We start from the raw sequence: 27,593 nt of genomic DNA, 5'->3' as shown, positions 1-27,593 counted from the left end.
TTTTTTTTCTTTTTTAATGTTTTATTTATACATTGTGAAACATCAGTTGTCATTTCTGTGTGGAGTTTGCATGTTCTCCCCGTGTTGGTGTGGGTTTCCTCCGGGTGCTCCGGTTTACCCCACAAGTACAAACACTATAGGTGCAAACTGCTATAGGTGAAGTGGGTACGCAAAATTTTCTGTAATATATGAGTGTGTGTCTGTGAATGTGTGTATGGGTGTTTCCCAGTGATGGGTTGCAGCTGGAAGGGCATCCGCTGTGTCAAACATATGCTGGATAAGTTGGTGGGTCATTCTGCTGTGGCGACCCCTGATTAATAACCGGACTAAGCTGAAAATAAAATGAATGAATGAATGAATGAATGAGAAGCAAATGCGTGTGATTGACACATCTGGTCTCGCATTAGCACATCCTATCAGTAAGGAGAATACTTATAAACAACCAAATCTGACTTTAGTAGAAGAGAATGGTGGAGTTTTTGCAGGACCGGGGCTAAATTCAGACCTTTCTCTCCTAAATAAGGGGATTTTAAATGTACAGTGTGTTAATGAGAATTTATTTGCCTCATTTTTCATTTTAAAATGCTGACAATGAAATATGTTTAGATTTTTGGGTGAACTATCCCTTTAATGCACAGGTGTCAAACTTAGTTCCTTGAAGGCCTCAGCTTAGTTTAGTTCCAAACCTAATTAAACACACCTGATCAAACTCGCTGAGATCTTTAGGATTGTTTGAAACCCATGGTAAGTGTGTTAAACCAGAGATGGAACTAAACTGTGCAGGACTGCTGCCCTCCAGGAGTTTGACACCCCTGCTTTAATGCAAATACCCATGCCCACAATTACTGTTAAAGATAAAACTGATGCATGATGAGTGTGTGTTGTGTTTCTCTCAGCTCCGCCGATGTTCCTGCCCATATCATCCACTCCACAACCGGAGAGACGTCAGCCTGCGCAGCGCCGTCACTCCATAGAGAAGGAGACCCCGACCAGTGTACGCCAGTTCCTGCCTCCCTCCAGACACAGCTCAAAGTCACTAGTAAGTAAAGAGAAGCGCTGATAGTTTACTGCATTCCAATTCACATATTAAAATAGCAGTTTTACTTCAGCAAAATGAGCAGATACAGCTAAACGCCTAGGATAATTACTGGTAATTTTCTGGAAAAGCCTGGATATGTGGCATGGGCTACTCTGTCACTGCTGTAGTTTCGTCTGTTGCGATGTCTTTTCAAAACCAGTCTTCAAATTATACCATGGAAATTGGGAAGCCCATGTTTTTTGTAATGTTGTATGTCAAGATAACACATTGTCAATATTTTTGAGACCCTCTAAAACGTCATAGTTCGCACCCTGCTCAGACTACATCCTAATGCATTTGGACAGGAGGAGTTTTGCTTCCCGGTGGAGTGTCTGGCTCTGACGGTGGAGGAAGTGATGCACATTCGACAGGTTTTGGTCAAAGCCGAACTGGAGAAGTTTCAGCAGTACAAAGACATCTACAACGCCCTGAAAAAGGGGAAGGTGGGAACTAATCTGGAGCAACCATTCAGAGAAAGCAGCATGTCAACAAAAGAGATATATATTCTAATGAACCACTAAATTAACACGGCTCAATTCATGCTCTCTCTCTTTTCTTAAAATTCACCCAAAAATGAAAATGCGGTCATCATTTTCTCATCCACCACTTGTTCCAAAGTTAAACACAAAACCAAAGAACCAAAAGATGCTGGAAAAAGCAGCAATTGACTATTATACAGCAGGAGTTTCTGTTTTTACTATAGATGCCAATGGCTGCTTTTTTCAATATCCTTTAAATTTTCATGTTTTGTGTTCAACAGAAAGAAGAAATTCAGAAGTTTAGAACTATTTGAGTGTGATTTAAATGATGACAAACCTTCATTTTTTAGGTGAACTGTCCCTTTAATGCAAACTATTTTAAATACAGCATTGCTTATTTTTATTTTCCCAGCAAGTCATTGAAAATATACAGGGTGGGCCATTTATAGGGATACACCTTAATAAAATGGGAATGGTTGGGGATATTAACGTCCTGTTTGTGGCACATTAGTATATGTGAGGGGGGTAAACTTTCAAGATAGGTGGTGACCATTGTGGCCATTTTGAAGTCGGCCATCTTGGATCCAACTTTTGTTTTTTTAATAGGAAGAGGGTCATGTGACACATCAAACTTATTAGGAATTTCACAAGAAAAACAATGATGTGCTTGGTTTTAACCTAACTTTATTCTTTCATGAGTTATTTACAAGTTTCTGACCAATTATAAAATGTGTTCAATGTGCTGCACATTGTGTTGGATTGTCAATGCAGCCCTCTTCTCCCGCTCTTCACACACTGATAGCAACACCGCAGGAGAAATGCCAGCACAGGCTTCCAGTATCCGTAGTTTCAGGTGCTGCACATCTTAAATCTTTACACCATAGACAATTGCCTTCAGATGACCCCAAAGATAAAATTCTAAGGAGGTCAGATCAGGAGACCTTGGGGGCCAATCAACTGACCCACGCCGACCAATCCATTTTTCAGGAAACTGTTCATCTAGGAATGCTCGGATCTGACACCCATAATGTGGTGGTGCACCATCTTGCTGGAAAAACTGAGGGAACGTGCCCACTTCAGTGCATAAAGAGGGAAACACATCATCATGGAGCAATGTCGAATATCCAGTGGCCTTGAGGTTTCCCTTGATGAAGAGCGGCCCCACTATCTGTGTTGTCTATGGTGTGAAGATACAAGATGTGCAGCACCTCAAACAACAGATACTGGAAGCCTGTCCTGGCGTTTCTCTTGCGGTGTTGCTATCAGTGTTTGAAGAGTGGGAGAAGAGGGCTGCATTGACAATCCAACACAATGCCCTACTGAAAAATCCAGCTTAAACCAGCCTAGGCTGGTTGGCTGGTTTTTGCTGGTCGACCAGGCTGGTTTTAGAGGGGTTTTGGCCACTTCCAGGCTGGTTTCCAGCCATTTCCAGCCTGGTCTTAGCTGGTCAGGCTGGGAGATGACCAGCTAAAACCAGCTTGACCAGCCTAGCCAAGCTGGAAGTCCAGCCAAAACCAGCTATGTCTAGCTTATACCAGGCTGGTCAAGCTGGTTTTAGCTGGATTTAGCTGGTCATTTTCCAGCCAGACCAGCTAAAACCAGGCTATAAATGGCTGGAAAACAGCATGGAAATGGCCAAAACCCCTCTAAAACCAGCCTGGTCGACCAGCTAAAACCAGCCAACCAGCCTAGGCTGGTTTAAGCTGGATTTTTCAGCAGGGTGGGCAGCACACTGAACACATTTTATAATTGGTCAGAAACTTGTAAATAACTCATTAAAGAATAAAGTATTTTACATTAAAACCAAGCACATCATTGTTTTTCTTGTGAAATTCCCAATAAGTTTGATGTGTCACATGACCCGCTTCCTTTTGAAAAAACAAAAGTTGGATCCAAGATGGCCGACTTCAAAATGGCCACAATGGTCACCACCTATCTTGAAAGTTTACCCCCTCACATATACTAATGTGCCACAAACAGGACGTTACTATCACCAACCATTCCCATTTTATTAAGGTGTATCCCTATAAATGGCCCACCCTGTATTGTGAATATTAAGTATGACTCTCAATAATTGCATTTATTCTTTGATATTTCTGTATTTACAGTTGTGCTTCTGCTGTCGAACAAAGCGTTTTTCCCTCTTTACCTGGTCCTACACCTGTCAGTTTTGTAAAAGGTAATAAATAACCTATCATTCAGCTTTGTATTCAATGCATTTTTGTAGATTTATATAGAAAGCAAGACAGAAGACTCATCCTTTCCTGTATTTTTGCAGGCCAGTGTGTTCACAGTGCTGTAAAAAAGTAAGTCACGGTCTGTACAGATTGTTCATGTACGCGTCCTAATTGAAGGCACAATATGTAAATCTTTATTTTGATTATTTGTCTAGATTTGAACATTCTTTGAAACATTTGGGATAATGCAAGTAAATAAGTAAGCAATATGTATAAATATACACTCACCGGCCACTTTATTAGGTACACTTGTCCAACTGCTTGCTAACGCAAATTTCTAATTAGCCAATCACATGGCAGCAACTCAATGCATTTAGACATGTAGACATGGCCAAGACGATCTGCTGCAGGTAGCAGTTACCGAGCATCAGAATGAAGAAGAAAGGGGATTTAAGTGACTTTGAACGTGGCATGGTTGTTGGTGCCAGACGGGCTGCTCTGAGTATTTCAGAAACTGCTGATCTACTAGGATTTTCATGCACAACCATCTTTAGGGTTTACAGAGAATGTTCTGACAAAGAGGAAATATCCAGTGAGCGGCAGTTCTGTGGGCGCAAATGCCTTGTTGATGCCAGAGGTCAGAGGAGAATGGCCAGACTAGTTCCAGCTGATAGAAAGGCAACAGTAACTCAAATAAGCACTCGTTACAACCGAGCTCTGCAGAAGAGCATCTCTGAACACACAACACGTCCAACCTTGAGGCGGATGGGCTACAGCAGCAGAAGACCACACTGGGTGCCGCTCCTGTCAGCTAAGAACAGGAAACTGAGGCTACAATTCACACAGACTCACCAAAACTGGACAATAGAAGATTGGAGAAGCGTTGCCTGCTCTGATGAGTCTCCATTTCTACTGACACATTCAGATGGTCGGGTCAGAATTTGGCATCAACAACATGAAAGCATGGATCCATCCTGCCTTTTATCAACAGCTCAGGCTGGTGGTGGTGGTGTAATGGTGTGGGGGATATTTTCTTGGCACACTTTGCGCTCATTAGTACCAATTGAGCATGGTGTCAACACCACAGCCTACCTGAGTATTGCTGCTGACCATGTCCATCCCTTTATGAGCACAGTGTCTCCATCTTCTGATGGCTACTTCCAGCAGGATAACACACCATGTCATAAAGCGTGAATCATCTCAGACTGGTTTCTTGAACTCGACAATGAGTTCACTGTACTCAAACGGCCTCCCCAGTCACCAGAACTCAATCCAATAGAGCAGCTTTGGGATGTGGTGGAGCGGGAGATTGGCATCATGGATGTGCAGCCGACAAATCTGCAGCAACTGTGTGATGCTATCATGTCAATATGGAGCAAAATCTCTGAGGAATATTTCCAGTAGCTTGTTGAATCTATGCCACGAAGGATTAAGGCAGTTCTGAATGCAAAAGTAGATCCAACCTGGTACTAGTAAAGTGTACCTAATAAACTGTTCTAATAGTTTTTAGATATTTTAATGACAAAATCTTACATACTGTGCCTTTAATTTTTTTTATTTTACATTACTTGTGACAGGCTCATCGTGAATTTGTTTATATGGTCACAAAGATTATCATTACGTTTATTTTCATGCATCGTCCTTTAGGAAGTCAAGACCTGAAGGAAGCTAATTTTTCTATTTTCTTGATGCTTTAGATGCGTCTGCCATCCAAACCCTATGCTAGTCTGCCCATCTACTCTCTGGGTCCGTCCACATCCACACTGAAGCGCGACGCGGCCACACATAAGGCAGAGAAGCCAAGCACCAGCCACCATCGACCCAGCCTTCAGCGCACAATGTCCAAGTACGATACCCCTGCACTACATCACTACAACAGTTCATCACTACAACACTGATATTTATTTATTAGTTTAAGGGTTTTTCTTCATATCTCGCCTAAATGATCTTAGGCTACATTTACATGCCAACGATGTAGCCAAAAAATGGAAATGTTTTTTCCTTGGTTTTAATAAAATATTTCAAATTGACATGACAACATTTTCTAAATGAAAAAATAGGAAAAAAAACATCCCAACTCTGAAATAGCAGTGAAGAACACAAAAGCACAACATTTAAAACATTATTTTAACAAAGCTTCAATTATTAGGAAAAATGTCACCAAAAGCTATAACAAACGCATCGTTCTTCTTCTTATTATTAATAAGTTTGAAAAATGAGCAACATTTCGGCAAGAAAATTATTAAATCTAGGTATTGTCTTTAAACCAAAATGTCTTTATTGCAATAAAAACCAAACTGTTAAACATATTCTCGTGGAATGCCCCATTTTTAATGTTATCAGACAACAATATTTATCTGGAGAGACTTTAACCACTTAAACTCTGTGACGTCATCGACTTTCGCTCTAAGATTTAAAGGGCTAGCGTTGCACCAGACCCCCGTAAGTGTTTTCGTTTGAAAGTGTAGAATCTATATTTTATGCACATATGCATCATTTTGGTTTTTATTCTACTGTATAAAAGTTATTTACACTTAAATACACAGTATTTCAGATACCCGAGCTGGGTATTTTACATTGGTTCATTTTCATATTTTTCATTTGACACATGTACAAGTTATAGCTCAAATGAAAGCTCTTGCCGGTGCTCATACAGTTCTAGCATTGTTTTTACTGAATTATATTCACATATCAAACAGTTGCCGAGTGAATCGCGGTGTTTCCATGACGCAGAAGTGAAAACAATACATTTATGATCAATAAGCAGCCCCAGATAGCACAGACAGCTGTCATCTCTCACCTTATGCTGTGCGCTTCAGGGCCATTCTCCTCTGTTTTTGAGGTGATGTGCATAAGTAATCCTTTTATATGTCTGACGTGCTCCAAACACAGTGAATTATGTTTGATCAAACAAAAGAATAGTGAAATATGAAAACAATGATCGCTCCCTGTGGCTTGTACAGCACCTCTCATCAGTTGGAATACAATAACTTTTGCATAGATTATGGTGGAGACATTTTTCTTTTTTCCTATGATTAGACATGTGTAGGAACCACCGAAATTAATTACAGCACGCTAGACCACACACAACCTAAAAGGTACACTTTCACATTTGAGTTTATAAAAAAAAAATACAAAAAGCGCCTCTTTTTTTAGGTGTTTATTATAACACGGACAACACATACAGTTATTTTAAACACTTTCAATAGTGTTTTGTGAACATTCAAAGGGTTTTCTTTAAAATGATTCCAAATTTTTGCTTTTACACCTCTGCATGTGGATTTGGGAAGCTTTTAAATTTGAGTAGGCAAAATCCAGGTGGAAATCCCAAAATAGCATTTGACTTTAGGAGGATAATGAAAATAGCGCACACCTGATGTGCTTACAGAAGAAATAATCCCCAAATAGCAGCAGAATTTAAGTGGTTAAAGGAAATATTTTTTAAATGTGAATCCATCTAAAATTGTACAATTTTTATCAAAAGGAAACCTTAAAAAACTGTTGTAGATTTTTATCTTATATATTATTACTTATATACGTGATAAACTTGATCTATTTTCTTTTTGCCATGACATAGCCATAGAAGCTGAAATGGCAATAAAATTAAAACTCTCTCTATTGTCTTTAAAACATATTTTTGGTAACAACAAAATGAAAATGGAGGCATTTTCAAAACTTTTTGTGGAGTTTATTTATAAACTAATTTCGAGAGGATCACGTGCTTATGATTGAACACAGCTGGTCCTGCATCAACCAATTCAAGTTCCATATCACAGCCATCTTCGTTTTGAAGAATTCCCCTTTCCACCCCTACTTCTCCTCCTTTCTTAGATGGGTGGCACGGTGGCCCAGTGCTTAGCACTGTTGCCTCACAGCAAGAACGTCACTGGTCATTACTAAGCCAATCAACGTTTCTGTGTAGAGTTTACATGTTCTCCCCGTGCTCATGTGGGTTTCCCCCGCGTTCCCCAGTTTCCTCCCACCATCCAAAAACATGCAACTTAATTTAATTGACTAATCCAACTCGTCACTATAGACATGCTCCTAGCAAGTAGTAATCTCTTAAGAGCAATCACTATCTGTTCATTAGCTACTACAGCAGGGGAGTTCTCAAGATCTACCTGAATTCAAAATCACCTCTCATCTCGCAAATGGGAGGGAGCCCCGGGCTCGACGATCTTATGAGCTCAGGGCTCTCTCCTGGGACAGCATGCCAAACAAGCTTTACTAGCAATCATCAGCTAAACCTGAACTCTTGAAAGCATAAAAACACACTGTGACGTTCTGATAGGGACATGCCGAATCAACAAGCGGCGATAATTGTTTTATACTAGGTTTACACATTTATTTAAGTAGTCATTGCCAATAAACTTGTGGTAAAGTGTGCCCACATATAGAACTGAGGGTCTCACGGTGACCTGAGTTCAAATCCCATCTCAAGGTCCTTTGCCAATCATTCCCCTCTCTCTCCTTCCCACGCTTTTCTGTCTGTAATCTATAATATCCTGTCCAATAAAAGTTAAAAGCCCCCTAAAAATGATTAAAAAGGTATTTGTTTGTATGCAGAGTCAGTGCATTCAATGCAAACACATGAACAGAGGTGAATTACTATTGCGTCAAACGTGCACAAAAAGAAAAGCTTTTTTTTCCAGTGTAAATTACCTAGAAATTCTAAGTATTATTTTCTTTTTTACATGGGTGAAGAGAACTATAAGACAACAGGAGGGTTAAACTCACTGTAAACTAGGGTTGGGTATCGTTTGGGGTTATTTCGATACCGGTGCTTAATCGATACTTTTAAAACGGTAATGGTGCCTGAACCGATTCTTTTGAGCCACAAAATTATAATGGATGACTCTAAGATAATCTTTTAGTTGGTGAAGTTTATTTTATAACTAATTTCGAGAGGAGCACGCGCTTATGATTGATAGCACCTGGTCCACATTAGCTAACACTGATTTACCAATCAGATGATTCCTTAACCACTATAAATAACCAGAGTATCTTACTTCAGCCATCTTCTTGAAGAATCCCCCCTAACACCCCTGCTCCTCTCATTTCCTTGTCAGGGCAGCACGGAGGCCTAGTGGTTAGCACCACGGCCGCACTGCAAGAATGTCACCGGCTCGGACACTACCTGGCCAGGTCGGCGTTTCTGTGCGGAGTTTGCATGTTCTCCTCATGTTTGCGTGGGTTTTCACCGGGCTCTCTGGTTTCCTCCCTCCCAGACCAAAAACATGTGACAAAAGTAAATTGACAGTATAGAGACTTCATAGCATTATAATCTACTTCCAACATTATCAAGCGGGAGAGTTCTCAAGACCTACCTGAACTCGGACTTCCCTCTCGCCCTGCAACAGGTTGGAGCCCCGGGCTCAAGGATCTCACAAGTTCAGGGCTCTCTCCCGGGACAGCATGAACAAACATAATCCATAATCAATCATCAGCTAAGGGCGAAACTCTTGAAACAAAATCTTTTAAAAAATAATTTTAATAGAACAATAAAATTAAAGTTTAAAGTAAACATCAATTCATATTTAATATATTTAAATTACATTAATATATTTCCTTTGATCATTTGTTGATTAGCATGAATTAAAAGGGTCATGACACTCCCCACTTTCGGTTCAGGTCTACCTCAGAATTTTTTCAAAAGATGCATTATAATGGGCGTGGAGCTCCGCGAGCAAAGGGCAGAAGTGGGCGTGGCCAGCAAGGGAGAAGGAGGGGTCAGTCGTCAGTCTGTTGTCAGTTAGCTCACAAAATGAGACAAACCCTGAGGAGACGCATATTTTTATAGTTTATTTAAGTTAAAATGCAAAGAAATAAACAGTCATTTAATGTCCTGTTACATTTGTTATTTGTAATTTCATATACAGATAACCACAATTTATATCATTATAAAGATAATCGTGTTCATTTAAACACTATAAATGAGGACTTCTCCCTCAATCCCCGGGTCTGAATGCAGACTCAGTGCAGCAGGTCTCTTGCCCTGTCTATTTTGACCATTAGCCCTGCTGATAATCTGGAGGATTTAGGCAAACACAGCAGCACGGCGATGTGTCTAAATGTGAACAAACTCCTGATAAAAGAGAAAGTCCGCCATTCTCCAATTCTCGTACTGCTCTCCCGACAAAAATGCTTGCTGCACACAAACAGCTTTGCTGTATTGGCCCTGACAGCATTGCAGGGAAAAACATGCAACAAACCCCGTGGATCATGGAAACAAAACATTCGACCCTTCATGAACAGCTAAATACTGTGTGCCGTGGGTCCGTGTCTCACAGCTTGGCACTGGCAGGTCTGCCTTGCCTTCGGAAAGCATCTGCAGTCATGAATAATTAAGAAGCTGGCTCTTCTTATAGGATAAGAAAACTCAGCTATGAATAATAATGAGAAACCGATGCATCATCTTTGCACTTGTACTTTTGCGCTACATCGCCAATTTTGATCCGCCCCAAAAATCATTTAAAACCCGGAAGCTGAAATGAGCTGACAAAAGCTCAAAATTGTCCAGTTTTTCCCACAATTAAAGCAAACAGGTGCTAACATTGTCTCAACTGATGCTCTATTAAAATCTCAAAAAAAGTAATCGAGGGTTTAGTTAACCTTTAAGATTTGCCTTATGAAATTACATTAGCTTACTACTAACCTACGAAAAGTCATCAAAATACTGAACTCCTTTACTTCTAGGGTTGGGGCTTGTGACTATAGCCCCTTTCACACATACAGACCTTTCCGGATAATTACCGGCAATTTTCCGGAAAGGTTGTATGTGTGAACAGGCCCTTTTTGAAAATACCGGTAAATTCGTTCAGGCTATTTTCCGGAAAGAGAAGTTGTAACATTACTGATAATTTGCCAGAATGCTGCGCTGTGTGAATGCAGAAGGAAGATTGCCAGAAAGAGCACGTACACGTCTAGAACGTGCTGACGTGAGACGGTTTATGAGAATAAAAGCCTTTGAATATTTTTCCAGACACCTTTAGCTGCTAGATGTTAGTCCGGTAACGTTTCTATGTTCCTTCTTAATGCTAACTGTGTAAATAATTATCGATAATGTTTATGATAATCCGTTGTTTGTTTACCTTCAAGCTTTGCGTGTGCCCGTGAGCGCCCATAGCGCCAGCACACACACATATCATGAACATCTCGACATGCGAAAGTGTTCCTCTATATGTTTTCATTGGAGTTGTACTCAATACTGATCCATCCAAAGAGTTTGTAATGTAGTCAAATGTTTACAAACACAAGCGCAGCCGTTTAGAGGTCATTTCTGCTTAATGATGTCAGAATTTACCGGCATTTTGGGATGGATGTGTGAATGCTCTTTTCCAGGAAAACTCCATAACGTCCTCGCCTGTGTGAACAGCGCTTTTTTGAATTTAACGGTAAAGTCGTTCCGGAAATTTTCCAGATATTTACCAGTATCACTGTGTAAAAGAGGCTTATATTTACATGGTTATTAGTAATCTAATGATTTGCCTTAATGTAAATAAGACAATATGATTAAGGTGTTTACACGAGCTGCTTTTTGAATGTTCCTTTCATGATCCCGTCTTACATGTTATAGTACATAGATCGTCCGTTCCCTAAGCAACAAGAACAAATGCCTGACATCGCCTGTCCGTATTCCTCAAAGCTTTTTAGAAATAAATGTTTAGAGATGGTGTGACAACACTTACCAATATGTGCCTTTGATGCACCTCTTGATGCTTCTTACGTCCTTGTCGCAGCACCAGTGGCATCAAGATTAGGCACTGAAATTCATATGCTGATTCGATCAGGTACATAGTGGTTAAAATGGTACCTGTGCTATAATGGCACCAGATTTTGGTACCCAACCCTACTATAAACCCAAGCTTTTTATCCATCTCTCTAAAATTATCTGTTGTTTCTTTATGCAATATAGATTTAAGCATCGAAATTAAATAGTTCTGCTTTATTTTAAAGGTTTAGGGGTCATTTTTTATCTGAATTGTGAAAAGTGTTTGCAAAACTCAAAGACAATAGTAGTGTTTTATTCACTTTAAACTCCAGCTTTTTGTTCAGCTTATTGCTTTCTCCGTCTCTCTAAGATTATCTAAGCACTCGCGGCAGTCGTCCTCGTCTCAGGAGTCGATGGAGCTCCCGAAAGAGCTGATGGAGGACTGGAGCACCATGGAGGTTTGTGTTGACTGCAAGAAGTTCATCTCCGATATCATCGCCTCCAGCAAACACAGCCTGTCTCTGGCCAACAAACGTGCACGATTGAAACGCAAGACTCAATCCTTTATCCTTGCGTCTGAGAAAGGCGCAGAATATCGGCCTTCGGAGAGAACTATCAATGAGGTTTAGGTTTGATGCTATTGTCATCTTCTCTAAGTTGTTACGGTAGGTCGGTCTGTCAGACATGTTTTACAGGGACAATAAACAGTTTTGGATGTGTAGCAGTTCTTTCATACACACACATACATTTTCTGTTTTGTGCTGTTATTAATTGACATTACTACTCATCAGGGTCTCGTTTATAAACGTGAAATGTGTGAACGTCACAGCCAACGCAAGTGTTGTGATCTATTAAAACAAACTTGACAGGAGAATGCACACAGCTGTATAAGTGAACTCTTAAGTAAACATATTTAATTTAAATATTGACTTAAATGAACCACTTTAAATCATCATATGAGTTATAATCATTAATAAATCAATTAATTTCAGCGTACATTCACTTTTAGGATGGTTTCTAGGCAAAGTTTTACAGTATAAATGAGACCCCAGGGCTTTTCTCAATAGAAATAATTAAACCTCGGTCATTAATGCACGTTCACAACCAAAACACATGACTATATTAACATTTATGTAGATTTTTTTATCGTTATTGTTATTATTATTGCGACATTATGCTTGAATTCTTTCATCTTGGATGGATTCTGATTGGCTGTCAGTGTTTATGTGTAACATTTTGGTTTGCAGCAAATTCTATTTAAAAATAGATCTTATATTGAATGGGCGACACGCTGGCTCAGTGGTTAGCACTGTGGCCTCACAGCAAGAAGGTCGCTGGTTTGATTCCTGGCTGGGCCATTTGGCATTTTGAGTGGAGTTTGCATGTTCTCCCCGTGTTGGTGTGGGTTTCCTTTGGGTGCTGCGGTTTCTCTTACAGTCCAAACACATTAAATTTAGATATTAAAATGTCAAAATATGCGTTAAATAATAATAGTGGAAAAGTATTAGACATTTTTGGGGCTGATTTGTCATGCTTGAATATCATAATTCTTGTTTTATACATGTCTGACCATGCCTAACAATACACTCAATTACTTTTTAATGTGTATCTTCTACAAATTATGGTGGAAAAAAGTATGATAGTAACTTTTTTGCTCAATATAAAGAAATATCAGGACACATTCTAAAACTATGAGCTACTAGCCAATGATAAACGTCCGGTGAAAGCTTAATGTGACTATTTTTAATTTCTTGAGGTTCATTTTACAGTATTAATATTGTAATGTAATTACATTAGGCTACATTCAGTTAAATAGACTTCAGCATTCATTTAGTTGTTCAAGCGTAAAATAAGATTGTGTAAGCGCTAGCACTCTCAGGATCAGCAGGCGAGCGCAGAAACTCCATTGAAAATACTGAAGTAAAATGAACGGTCGTAGTTTTAAAGAGATGGCAGGGGGAAATAGAATTTAATTCCTGTCCAGTCTGAGACCCACTTTATATTGTATAGTTATCAGAGAGTAAATATCACTGAGTTTTTAAAGAAATCAGACCTTAAACGTGGCAATTTTATAATGGAAAGACAGTTGACTGGAAGCACTGGGGCTGGCTGACAGAAATTGAAAGTCAGATGCTGAAATACTACTTAAACCAGCCTAGACTGGTTGGCTGGTTGACCAGCCTGGTTTTAGAGGGGTTTTGGCCATTTCCAGGCTAGTTTCCAGCCATTTCCAGCCTGGTCTTAGCTGTCAGGCTGGGAGATGACCAGCTAAAACCAGCTTGACCAGCCTAGCCAGGCTGGGAGCCCAGCCAAAATCAGCTATGTCCAGCTTAAACCAGGCTGGTCAAGCTGGTTTTAGCTGGTCATTTTCCAGCCTGACCAGCTATGACCAGGCTGAAAATGGCTGGAAACCAGCCTGGGAATGGCCAAAACCCCTCTAAAACCAGGCTGGTAAACCAGCTAAAACCAGCCTAGGCTGGTTTAAGCTTTTTTTTTCAGCAGGTGTGCATATACCCCATTACTACATAACTACTGTAAAACTATATCTATGTTGTCAATGTTATCCTTGGTGTGAACAGGTGTTAAAAATCCTGGTTTAACTTATTTCTTCTGAGGCCACATTGGCTAATATTGTTCGCTTAACTTTTACAGTCAAAATTAAGACTCGTGGGAATTTTCACTATTTTATTATGCATGTTTTGCTTAAAATAGTCAGGCTGGCTTGACAGCTTGATTATCAAATAAAGGGCTTTGTTTTTGGCTTTGCTACTGTCAACAATTTTCGAATTTCGCTAAAAAAAATTCGTTAGCGTGACACCACATTTTTAAAACCATTAACGTTCATATTTGCAGAGTCCGCGTCTTTGATTGGACAAAAGCAGCACGTGACCCGTTCACTCTAGTTTAGCATTCATTGATAAATTTCGCTGAATGGACTATTCGGACTATAAAAAGGTAGGATTAAAATCTTCGCTCCATTATAGCCGCGTTTTTCCATCACAGTGTGATATTAAACGCTTAAAACGATGGTTTGTACGACAAGCGGTGTTTCCGTGTCTGTTTGCTAACGTCATCATTTCATCATGACAAAAAAATGTCGCTTGTAGACGCTATTTCTGTAAACTGCTTGGTTATGATTAATTTTATTGTAGTCGTTTTGCCATCATTTAATGTTAATAACGTTGACGTTGATTTTCTTTCAGGCGTTTTGGCGGTCTTTCGCGTTGTTCGTACTATTCGCGCTACTCGAGTTTGGCGCCACAGTTATTTCTCCGGCTAAAACACGCTACCAACACTAGTTATGAATTACAAATGTAATATGTTATATATTCCATGTGGTTAAAAACGACAATAATAGCCACAGTGGAAAGCCCTGCTGAATTAATCTCTGTTTACCGTCTTCATAAATTATTTGTCAACATGAAATGACGTTACAAATATTATTTGCTAGTTTGTAGTTCCTCATGATGCTAGTTCTGGATAATATACTGAATATTCAATAGTCTCACAGACTTGTCTTGTTATTTGCAACCCCGATATTCAGTAAAAGATCATTTAAAATACACAGGAACTGCATGTTGTTAATAATAAGACCTGGAACATGCACCAGGAGTCAGTTTTGACTTTAAATGTGTAAAGAAAAAAATATTTAGTGTGTCTCATGTTGAAATTCAATCTGTTAAACCCATAAGCACAAATCCACATGAATTCTGAAGGGTTAAAAGACTTTCAGATCCACCATGAGATCTTGTTTACTCTGTGACTTTCATATTGTGATGTTGATGGTGTGCGTGTGTGTGTATATATTTGTACAGCTCATAATCCTCATATATATAAGTGAGATTTGACTGTGAATGCGGCGTATGTTGATTGCCTTGGAGTGATTTGGAGATTATTGTACCCCTGCGAGTCCTATGCGCCCTGTTTTCTGTATTGACAGGCATGATGAGGTCCATGAGTTTATAAACCTTAAGAGTTCCATTTATTTTTACTGATTTTTATATAATTTATGCTTTTTTATGTCCGGTAACAATCTGGGATGTACAGATTTCAATCATGTAAGTGGAAGAGATTTTTTTATTTGTTTGTTATGAGGATGATGGTACCAAAATCTAGATGTGTAGTGATTTAAACATATTTAAATCACATTTCAACAATGAAGTGTTGTAGTGTTTATGGGTCAACGATTCGTCACTTAAATCACACATGCATTTGGTTTAGCACCAAACAGATATTTAGGCAGTTTTATTTTGAGAGATATCCAAGATATCTTGTGTATAAGAGCTATTTGTATTCATATTTTTATCTGAGGATTGTATTTTTGTGTTTTTATGTTAACTAATATACTGCTTCTTGCTCATGGTGAAACACTGCATACGAAGCATTTCAGAATCGTATCAATTTGATTCATGTGATGCTTAATAGTTTTGATGATTAGGTTTTGTTTTTTTGGTAACACTTTATTTTGATGGTTCCTTTTGCATATTTTGTTGGCTAAAAGTTGCATTGCAGAGTTGCATATCTGCTGATACTTATCCTTCAACAGACGTTTAACTGACTATAAGAAATTTTGCAAGTACATGTCAATTTACACTAACCCCAACCTAACATTCTACTTATAATCTAATGAGATTTAGTTCGCATGTAGATGCAATGTAACTTGAATTCAACAAAATGCGATAAAGGGACTATCAAAATTATGTGATGCCTGTTTTTTTAGTCAGTGTGTGATCTAAGAGTTTGCACTTGTTAAGTCATTGATGCAAGATCTTATCAAGTTGCCTTTTTCCTTAAATAATCGGATCTAAATGAAGAAAGACTGATGTCAGTGTGCACGAGAGCCATTTTTAGCACCTTGTTGTTTTTATTAATTGGCTCTTCTGTTCATTTGCCTTAGGAGTATTGCCTTTGGGAGCATTGCATATCCATCAAGTCAGTTTTAAGGGGACCTATTATGCAAAAATCACTTTTATAAGGGGTTTACACGCAGCTGTGCGACAAGATGTGTGAATATAACTAGCTGATGATGGTAAACATTTATTAGTTTGTTTTTTTAGAATCCCACTTGATAAAAACAACCTGCGGAAACACTTTGATTAACATTCTCCCTTTGTACGTGTCATCAGAGGGGGAAAGCCCCGCCCACTAGTGAACATCTCTTCCTCATTAGCATAGGACATTAGTCTTGTTTTTGAATCTACCACTATGCTGGCAAGTAAGCATTTGTAGCTCCGCCCTATTTTTGAACAGAGCACAATCTCATTCGAATTTAAAGCGACAGTCACCAAAATGCCACAATTAGGATCAAAGCCTAAAAGGGTTTGTTTCAGAGAGTTATAAAACTGTATTTGTGTGATATTTGGAGCTGAAACTTCACACACACACACACACTCTACAGCAGAGATGCCCAAAGTAGGGCCTGCCCCATTTGAGAGGAGGGTAAGAATGATGGAGAGGGTTGTGGCGAAAGCTTTTAAAACAGTTCAAAGATCATCATGACCTTTTTTGTTTGTTTGTTTGTTTTATTGCTGTATTGTTGTTTTAATTAAAAGTTGTAAATGAAACCGATTTTTTAAAAATTGCAAATACTTTCACTCGACGGATTGAGGACTATGCAGAAGACATCGGCAAGCAAATCAAGGCAAAAACTAGTGTAATTCTGTATTAAATGAGATTGTTTTGTTTTAACTGTAATAAGTTCATTATAAAATGTAAGAAGCCTGTATTCGGTAATATAAAGAAATGAAGAGTTCAGATGCAAAAACCTCCAAGTGTCATCTGAAATTTAGTTTATGTTAGGATATTTCACTTTAAAAAACAGGAAAAGGACTTATTACAGCTGGCAGCTAGCTCTCTGCAACTCTCCCACTGAAGCTAAGCAGGGCTGCGCCCGGTCAGTACCTGGATGGGAGACCACATGGGAAAGCTAAGTTGCTGCCGGAAGTGGTGTTAGTGAGGCCAGCAGGGGGCGCCCAATCTGTGGTCTGTGTGGGTCCTAATGCCCCAGTATAGTGACGGGGACTCTATACTGCCCAGTGAGTGCTGTCTTTTGGATGAGATGTTAAACCGAGGTCCCAACTCTCTGTGGTTGTTAAAAATCCCTTGTCCTTCGAAAAGAGTAGGGGTTTAACCCCGGCATCCTGGCCAAATCTGCCTACTGATCTCTGTTCATCATGGCCTCCTAACCCTCCCCATATCATAATTGGCTTCATCACTGTCTCCTCTCCACCAATCAGCTGGTGTGTGGTGTGCGGTCTGGTGCAAAATAGCTGCCGTCGCGTCATCCAGGTGGATGCTGCACACAGGTGGTGGATGAGGAGATCCCCCCATTGTGTAAAGTCCTTTGAGTGCCCAGAAAAGCGCTATATAAATGTAAGGAATTATTATTATTATTATTATTCTTTGCCATAAAAGTGATATTACTGAACATACACACAGGCGCCTGATAAAAATGCTCATTTTAGAGGAAAATTTCAGATGGCATTTAGAGCTTTTTGCATCTAAACTCTTCAGATGTTTTATAGTCATTTTTAAACATTATTAGATAAATTAGGAAATTACCCAAGACAACTTTTACTTACCTTTGGCACATTAGCCTCGATCAAGTTTGGTTTTTGGCCCTTCATAAGAAAGGTTTGGGCACCCCTGCTCTAGAGACATCAGAGACTTATTTGACAGCTTGTTAAAAGGCACATAATAGGTCCCCTACAGTCTCAAATCGGTTTTGTTTGCAGTAAAACTGCACATACATTTCAACATCTGCACAAATGCTGTGGGTTTTTAAAATGTCGACATGTTTAATATCTTAAGAATCATCTTTGGGTATATAGAAACTAAGATATGTAAATAAATGTGTTTAAAAGAAAACTAAACAGCAGCTGAAATGTGCATGTTAAAACAGTCCATAGGAGGAAACTTTGATCAGTGACTGTCAAGTTATTTTTTTATATTCTTTCCTGAGCCAGTGATGATCAACAGAATAAACTAAATACAATAATTATCCTTGTGGTGTGAATCTAATTCATGGATATTTATTTACTGACAGCATTCTATAATATTTGCATCATGTTGAATGAATCCGAAGCGGTGGCGCGGTGGGTAGCGATGTCGCCTCAAAGCAAGAAGGTCGTTGGTTTGAGTCCTGGCTGGGTCAGTTGGCATTTCCCCCACAGTTCAAACACGTGCGCTATAGGTGAATTGGGTGTTTCCCAGTGATGGGTTGTGGCTAGAAGGACATCCGCTATGTAAAATAAATGCCGGATAAGTGTGACGACCCCAGATTAATAAAGGGACTAAGCCACAGGTGTCAAACTCCATTCCAAAAGGGCCTCAGCTCTGCACAGTTTAGTTCCAACCCTAATTTAACAAACCTGATCAAACTAATTGGGTCCTTCAGGCTTGTTTGAAACCTACAGGTAAGTGTGTTGGAGCAGGGTTGGAACTAAACTGTGCAGGGCTTCGGCCCTCCAGGGATTGAGTTTGACACCCCTGGACTAAGCCAATAAGAAAATGAATGAATGAATCCCGGGTGGCTCAGTGGTGTCAAGAAGGTCGCTGGTTCGACTCCCGGCTGGGCCAGTTGGCATTTCTGTGTGGAGTTTGCATGTTCTCCCGGTGTTGGTGTGGGTTTCGTGCTCCGTTTTCCCCCCACAGTCCAAACACATAGTGTATGAGTGTGTGTGAATGTGAGAGTGTATGGGTGTTTCCCAGTACTGGGTTGCAGCTGGAAGGACATCCACTGGGAAGGGTGGTTCATTCCGCTGTTGCGATCGCTGATAAATTAGGGACTAAGCTGTAGAAGAATTAAATAGATCCAAAGTAGGGTTGAGCGATAGTATCGTTTATCGATGATAGGCAGGGATATCGCAGAGAGCTGAGGCCTGTGCTGATTTTAAAGACGACATTTTGCTCATTTTGCATCAATGTAGGGCTATTAAATGTTTTAATTTCATTATTGAATAAAATCACTATTATTATTTTAAATTTACATTAATAATAAATTAACTATGATTATTTTGTCCAGTTTAGATTAACATCGCCTAACCAACACTTTCAGACTGCAACACAACATGCATTGAAATTGACAATTAGACTAGCCAACTCAAGAGGAAAAAATACAATAATTTCACAATAATTAATAATTTCACAATGGACCTATATTGACACGGCCAAACTAATTTCACCAAGTAGGAGATGTTCCTGGATTAACATTTACTGTATGTTCATCCTGAAACAACATTCCAATCAGCCAATCAGAATTAAGGGATATGTTTACCATTTATAGTCATTTTAGGCTTACGGGTAGGTTTATGCACTTCTACATGAGTGTTATCCATCTATTATTCCCCTCTGATTTTGGGAATAATTTACAGTTATGGTTGGGTTTCGGGCTAGAAAATAGGTATGGATTATTTTGGATTTTGTATATCGCCCAACACTAATCCAAACCTACAGTTCTGAAAATAAGTCAGAACCAACAAGCAGTTGTCAAGAAAAAAAAAAAGAAGATAATTAGTTTTGCGGTGGCACTGTCGCCTTAAGGCAAGAAGGTCGCTGGTTTGAGCCCTGGCTCTGTCAGTTGGCATTTCTGTATGGAGTTTGCATGTTCTCCCCATCTTGGCATGAGTTTTCTCCAGGTGCTCCATTTTCCCCCCCAGTCTAAACACATGCACTACAATGGAATTGGGTAAGCTAAATTAGCTGTAGTGTATGAGAGTGTGTGTGAATGCAAGAGTGTATGGATGTTTCCCAGTGTTGGGTTGCGGCTGGAAGGTCATCCACTGCATAATAACATATGCTAAATAAGTTGGCGGTTCATTCCACTGTGGCGACCCCTGATGAATAAAGGGACTGAGCCGAAGAAAAAAATTATGAATTAGTCATGTTAGATTTTTTTGTACGAAATATCAAAGACTTATGAGATAAAAACAAAAGTAAAAATCAAACAAGCAAATATTTTAGTTTAATACAATTTTTTATTCACATTTTTTTACAACTCGCTTAATTTTGTAGTAAAATATCAAATTTTGTGCTGTTTTTACTCAGGAAATTCTTTTATGTTTTCCCTGTAAATAATTTAAACATAAATCATGAATAATCAATTGGGGAACAGAACAATATTTTCATTTTATGTCTTCATTTGATAACCACGACCTGAGACATCTGTATATCTGCATTATCAGACTCATTAGCTAGTGTTGTCACTATACTGCAATTCAGTACCAATCGATACTGATGTTTTAAAAAAGTCCATTTCCCCTTAACATTTGAGCTCTGTTGCGCACGTTCTTAAAGGTTTACGAAACCCTCGATTGCTTTTTTTGAGATGTTAACAGATTTGTGTGTGTTGAGCATTAGTTAAGACAATGTTAGCACCTGTCAGCTTTAATTGTGGGGGAAACTGGATAATTTTGAGCTTTTGTCAGCTCATTTCAGCTTCCGGGTTTAAAATGATTTTTGGGGCGGATCAAAATCGTCGACGTAGCGCAAAACTGCAAAGATGACGCGTCGGTTTCTCATTATTATTCATAGCAGAGTTTTATTGTCCTATGAGAAGAGCGGCTTCTTAATTATTCATGACTGAGCGTGCTTTCCGAAGGCAAGCAGACCTGCCAGTGCCAAGCTGTGGGATCCTATGTTGATGACTGGGTGAGACCGCGTCCACAGACCCACAGCACACAGCATTTAGCCGTTCATGAAGGGTGGTATGTGTTTGTTTCCATGATCCACAGGGTTTGTTGCATGTTTTTCCCCGTGATGCTGTCAGGGCCGATACAGCAAATCTGTTTGTGTGCAGCAAGCATTTTTGTCAAAAGAGCAGTACGAGAATTGGAGAATGGCGGACGTTGTCTTTTATCAGGAGTTCGTTCACATTTAGACACATCGCCGTGCTGCTGTGTTTGCCTAAACCCTCCAGATTATCAGCAGGGCTGATGGTTGAAATAGGCAGGGCAAGAGACCTGCTGCACTGAGTCTGCATTCAGACCCGGGGATTGAGGGAGAAGTCCTCATTTGTACTATTTAAACAGCACTGCTTTGCCATTGTGTTGATGTGCTCAACAGAAATGGCTATGATTGGCTGTGAAGTTCATCAGTTAACTGAACTCACCGCTGTTTAGTGAGTGTCACCACTGATGCAGGGACACTGGAGGATTTTAAAGCCATGATTCATCAGCAGATTGCTTGAATGTCAGCTCATAGACAAACCAGCTGATCGACATGACTTTAAAACGCTCCCTGTATCTGAGGTTACACTCAGTAAACAGCAGTGAGTTCAGTGAACTGATGACCTTAACAGCCAATCACAGCCATTTCTGTTGAGCATGTAAACACAATGGCAAATCAGCTCTGTTTAATAACGAGCTCAACAGCTCTCAAATGTTAGCGGGACGTTTTTCTAAAACTTCAGTATGGATTGGTACCGAATTCCAGTATCGTGACAAACTTATTAGGCACTAGAACAATACTGATGGAAATCCCGCGAACCGATACATGAAACAACAAATATTAAACATGAATAAACAACATCTTGAATCCTTCAGAAAGAGAGATGCAGCTCTGTGAAGGCTTGTGTTGCAGCATATCAGGGTTAGGATCCGCTCCAGCGCTCATGCAATTAAATCAGATGCATTTAATTATGACCCAACTCCTTCATTAGTGGCTCTTTCAGACTCTCAGTCAAGATACAGCTTCAGAATTTACAGCCGGACACACATTTTTAACCCCATCAGCGTGAGGGAGTTTCTTAGATTTACTCTTAACCTGCAAGAAAACAAAACAAAAAAAAAGTTTGAGGTTGCATATCATGATGAGATACAAGTGTTCAGCTCTTTTAAGGAATAACTGACTGTGGGCTGTTGAATTATTAGAAAATAATGCACACTCAACAACAGGGCTCGAAATTTCGACCGCTTTGGTCACATATGCGCCCAAAATATTATCTATGCAACCTCAAAGTATATTTGGGAGCATTTGTGCGAGTGAATAAAATTGTTGTGTGCGAACAGCGACCAGTTTTGCTGTAAAATGTTCACCACATGCGTGATTCAGGAGACATTCACGCAGAATTCATCATTGCACTTGAAATGCAGCACTCAGGAATGGTTTAAAACAGTTATCATGTCAACTTGCTGCAGTAAACAAAGTCCGCAATGCTTGCCCCCCACATTCGCGCTCTTCTTATTGGCCCACTGCTCTAGAACTGAACGCGTATGGATTGGTTAATATCAGCTGTCAATCACTCAGTCAATGCCTTCTGGTTTGGGATGACAAAGAGATTTACAAGAATGAAAATAACACTGACAGACAGGGGCGGAGTGGCCATCTGGCAATTCTGGCAAATGCCAGAAGGGCCGGACCATTTTTTAAATGTGGGCCGGTCAGCTATTTTTTTTTTTTTTTTTCATATGTATTGTTTTTTAAATAGCTTTTATCTCTTACGAGATGTGAATATTATGATGATGATGATGGTGATAATAGTAAGTATAATACTAAATGTTAAGCATTGGCCCAATCGGCAACAACCGGCTGGTTTCGAGATGGACTGACGACAATCTGAGGTTACGCAGACGTAATCAAAATCTGGCAAGAATTTCAAACTAACAGTAAGTGCAACACAAGCTGTTGTCAGAGATGGACCATAAAAAGGGAAAGGCAGTCAAGTCAGACAATGCCAAATACATAAAATTTACAGAACTAGTCTCGAAAGGGGGCAGTGCAGTGGCGCAGTAGGTAGTGCTGTCGCCTCACAACAAGAAAGTCGCTGGTTTGAGCCTCATCTGGGTCAGTTGGTGTTTCTGTGTGGCGCTTGCTCACGTGGGTTTTCTTCTGGTTTCCTTCGCAAGTCCAAACACATGCTATACTGCTGCCCTGCAGCCTTAAGGCATCCACTGTGTAAAACATATGCTGGATAAGTTGGCGATTCCCAGATTAACAAAGGCAACAAGCCCAAAAAAAAATGAATGACATGATTGCATATATAAATGGGTTGTTTTTGTTCCAGTCACATACATTCATTCACTCATTCATTTTCTTGTCAGCTTAGTCACTTTATTAATCCGAGGTCGCCACAGCGGAATGAACCACCAACTTATCCAGCAAGTTTTTACGCAGCGGATACCCTTCCAGCCGCAACCCATCTCTGGGAAACAGTCACATACATTAAATGTTTAAACATCTCTTAAATAGGTACTGCTTATATAATTTTACCATCTGTACACCAATATACGTAGTCAATGTGTGTGTCCTTGGGTGGTGCTGTATCGGTGTGGTAATGTGGGCTGGTGTGGCTACAATGCCAGGGCTGATTTTTAGTCCCAGTCCGCCCCTGCTGACAGATTTGGTTTAGAAACCACCTAAAGTTACAAATAATGACACATCTTACTAGTGATCATGTGCTGAATTTTAATCCACCATCTACACTTTTCGAAGGGTGGATAAAAGATTTCCATTGGCTTCAAGTCTGCTATGAAAAGTCTGTGGGATGGAATTTTCAGGTAACTGTTTGCCACATCTAGCATGAGAGCTTCTGTTTTCATATAATCGCCAGATGCTGTCCGCCGTGCAAGTGGCAGCTATATGTAAAATAAAACACCACGTACACCATCGCAAACGGGCTTGCACTGAGTAAACTAATATCGCTATTCATGAATAGACCAGTATTGCTATTAACATGACGTATGCATATAATAAAGTACAGTATATGTCAAAAGCATCAGTTCAATATCAGACAGCACCCGTGAGAACAGCACAGTTATACCGTTAACAGATTCATTCATGTCAAGCAGTGCGTGCAGGGCCGGTGAGCGCTCCGTGTACCTTTTGGTCACTCAGTTATCTTATAAAAATCTATTTTCTTGTAATAACAGGATTTTGTTGAGACATATTTCCCTCTTGCATGTATATATATATATATTTTATAATTTTTTTATAATATAATTTTTATTTTTTTATTTTTTGCTTGTTAATTTGATTAGTTTTGATTTCAAAAGCAATAAATCTGTTTGTATTTTACTTGTAGTAATGGTGTTTATAATTGGTGGGTGCGACTGAATTTTAACTGATGCGCCTACATTTTTAAAGTTAGGAGCAGCGGTTCTACCAAGAAAAAAGGTTAATTTCGAGCCCTGCTCAAGGTGGTGATGGAGCCATGGTGTGAAGCTGTGTATGCATTACTTTCTACTAGTATAATGGACTGGAGTACATTTCACGTTTGACCAGGATAATGGATTCTGATTGGTCAGTCGCTACATTCCAAGGTATGTTATTCCCAGATAACAACAGTTGAATAACACAGTCTCAGCCGGGTCTTTCGATTAATCTCGATTGTAAATGCGTTCACATTTTTAAATGCATCCAATTCGCGTATACAGTGAAATAAATGTTTTGTGTACCTCTGTGTCTCTGTGTGAGGGTCTCCTCTGGCTGTTGGTGGTGTTTCTGCTGCACTGTGTGCCGGCGTTCACCAGCCGCTTCTCCTTCACTGAGGAGTTTCTGCTCATTGTCACGGCCTTCTCTTCCCTCTGACCTTCACAACAACAATAACAACACTACAGTTCTTCATCTGCTTTTACATCAATGCATCTCAAGTCTATGCCACTGCAGGACTCCCAGAACTACAGTTGAAGTCAGAATTGTTAGCCTTCCTGAATTATAAGCCCCCCTGTATATTAATTTGTTTCCCCAATTTCTGTTTAACGGAGAGCAGATTTCTTCAACACATTTTTAAATGTAATAGTTTTAATAACTCATCTCTAATAACTGATTTATTTATCGTTGCCATGATGACAGTAAATAATATTAGACTAGAAGACACTTCTATACAGCTTAAAGTGACATTTAAAGGCTCAACTAGGTTAATTAGGGTAAAGTTAGGGTAATTAGGCAAGTTATTGTATAACAGTGGTTTGTTCTGGAGATAATCCAAAACAATAATCGCTTAAGGGGGCTAATAATATTGACCTTAAAATGTTTTTTTATAAAATTAAGAACTACTTTTATTCTAGCCGAAATAAAACAAATAAGACTTTCTCCAGAAGAAAAAATATTATCAGACATACTGTGAAAATTTTCTTAATCCCTTAAATATAACTTGAGAAATATTTGAAAAAGAAAAATATTTTACAGGAGGATATTTGAGACCTATTAATCGATATTTGGTCTCACTCTGTGCATTTATTTCCAACTGTGATCAAAACTGACTGGAACTACCTGTGCATTCAAACGAATTTAACGCACACCCTCCAGCCAATCAGAAACAAGGATTTTGACAGATCGTTTAATATTAATGCTCTATATTTCTAGGTGTCGCAAAATAAATTGTTTACAGCAATGGTTTTTCATCATTTGGATAAGCAGACAGAAACATAAATCAAATCACAAAATACAGCGTTTAAATGTAGCCTTTTATTTGCCAATTTTTTTATGTTCTGCCGGTTTTTGAAAAGTGTTTTATATTTATTTTATATTTTTATATTATTCCGCATTCTTCATTAAAAAGTGTACCTGGATTTTTAAACAGTAGCATAATAGTTTTGAGTTCAAATGTAAAAACATAAATAATCCTTTTCATGAATCCCTTTTACAGTGCACCCGGAAAGTATTCACAGCGCTTCACTTTTTCCACATTTTTTTTAATGTTACAGCCTTTTTCCAGAATGAATTTAATAAAAAAAATTTTTTCAGCATTCTCCACACAATCCCCCATAATGACAATGTGAAAAGCCAGTGCCCAGACCTAAATCCTATTGAACATCTCTTTACTGTCACTTCCCATTCAACCTGATAGAGCTTGAGAGGTACTGCAAAGAGGAACGGGCACACATTCCCAAAGACAGGTGAGCCAAGCTTGTGGCATCAAATTCAAAAAAGACTTGAGGCTGTAATCACTGTCAAAGGTGCATCAACAGAGTATTGAGCAAAAGCTGTGAATACTGATGCACATCTGATTTTACAGCTTTTTTATTTGTAATAAATTTGCAACAATTTCAAAAACTCTTTTTTTCACATTGTCATTATGGGAGATTGTGTGTAGAATGTTGAGGAAATCAATTAATTTAATCCATTTTGGATAAAGGCTGTAACATGAAATAATATGGAAAAAGTGGAGTGCTATCAATACTTTCTAGATGCACTGTATGACTTATAGCATGATATGAGATTTTGTTGCCCTAATCTTTCCTAGTTACTTTAAATGTGAGATTTGAAGTTATAAAACTAAAATAAAAAGATAAACATGAACAAAGTTTATTGTTTTAACTTTCATAAAAGTTTAATGTTTTAAATTTCAAGTTACTGGGAGGTTAAATCAAAGTAGGAAACATTTTTTTTATTCATAATAATAATTATTTGCCCACTGAAAAACAACAATACTATATTTCCATCCAACTTTTCATCCCAATTCTGTTGAAATTGTGTATATATATATATATATATATATATATATATATATATATATATATATATATATATATATATATATATATATATATAGCAGAATAACAAAATATCCAAATTTTGTTGTGGAAAAATATTATTTTTTAATAAAATGGAAAAATCTAAGAGAAAAAAATATTTGTTGCAGTATTTTGATTGAATTTAAATGTAATATCTATTCTCAAAGAAGCTGACCAGTCTTATTTTAATGAATATAACTGATAACTGTTAATAAAACTTTTTTAATGCACCAAAATGTATTATGTGGATAAAATAAATGAAAATATACATTTTTAAAATGTGGTGCACTTATTTATGCTGTGCACTGTGTACAGCTTTATAACGAATGCGTCATCATGAGGGTGTTGTTTTATACACGAATGCTATTATTATTATGTTATGTAATGTGTATTTTTTCCCTCAGTGCGTGTCATTTCTATGTTAGGGTTGTAATAAATCTGCTCGTGTCTGACCTGCACCGGCAGCCGCTGTTGTTGTATTGTCATTGTCGCTCGTGCCCGTGCCCGCGCTCTCGCCGGTTCCATTACCGGCGGCTGTCCGTTCCGTGTCCGTGTTTGTCAGCCACGTAGACTCGGTGTCTCTGCTCTCGTAATAACGGGGCTCAATCGTGGCGGATCTGCTTCCCCCGCAGCCCATCGAGCCCGAGAGCATCATAAACGCACACACGAGCGCGAATCTGCTGGAATTCGCGCGCG

General features: G+C 39.0%; 2 protein-coding genes across 6 annotated transcripts in view; one reads left to right on the top strand and one right to left on the bottom strand.

Annotated features, from left to right (window-relative positions):
• The window catches only part of spire1b (spire-type actin nucleation factor 1b), a 79,608-nt gene extending 62,595 nt beyond the window's left edge, over positions 1–17,013 (top strand). For all 5 annotated transcript variants that reach the window (XM_087288026.1, XM_087288025.1, XM_087288028.1 and 2 more), the window contains 6 exons: positions 897–1,039; positions 1,384–1,521; positions 3,666–3,736; positions 3,836–3,863; positions 5,432–5,580; positions 11,816–17,013. In XM_087288026.1, coding sequence (XP_087144152.1) covers positions 897–1,039; positions 1,384–1,521; positions 3,666–3,736; positions 3,836–3,863; positions 5,432–5,580; positions 11,816–12,074 — 788 coding nt within the window. In that variant the 3' untranslated portion in view covers positions 12,075–17,013. The remainder of the gene's footprint in view (positions 1–896; positions 1,040–1,383; positions 1,522–3,665; positions 3,737–3,835; positions 3,864–5,431; positions 5,581–11,815) is intronic.
• Positions 17,014–21,800: 4,787 nt separating this feature from the next.
• Positions 21,801–27,581, bottom strand: baalca (BAALC binder of MAP3K1 and KLF4 a). Its single transcript, NM_001128767.2, has 3 exons — positions 27,351–27,581; positions 24,837–24,970; positions 21,801–22,206 (listed from the first exon to the last, which is right to left on the bottom strand). Exons 1-3 carry the CDS (start codon positions 27,532–27,534, stop codon positions 22,123–22,125), a joined length of 402 nt encoding a protein of 133 aa, NP_001122239.1. The 5' UTR covers positions 27,535–27,581; the 3' UTR covers positions 21,801–22,122.
• Positions 27,582–27,593: the final 12 nt, after the last annotated feature.

The sequence above is a fragment of the Danio rerio genome, chromosome 16 (assembly GCF_052040795.2).
Source record: "Danio rerio strain M-AB ecotype USA chromosome 16, GRCz13ab, whole genome shotgun sequence".
Classification (NCBI taxonomy): Eukaryota; Metazoa; Chordata; class Actinopteri; order Cypriniformes; family Danionidae; genus Danio; species Danio rerio.
The sequence above is the reverse complement of the archived record's forward strand: the minus strand, read 5'-3'. Positions and strand labels throughout refer to the sequence as shown.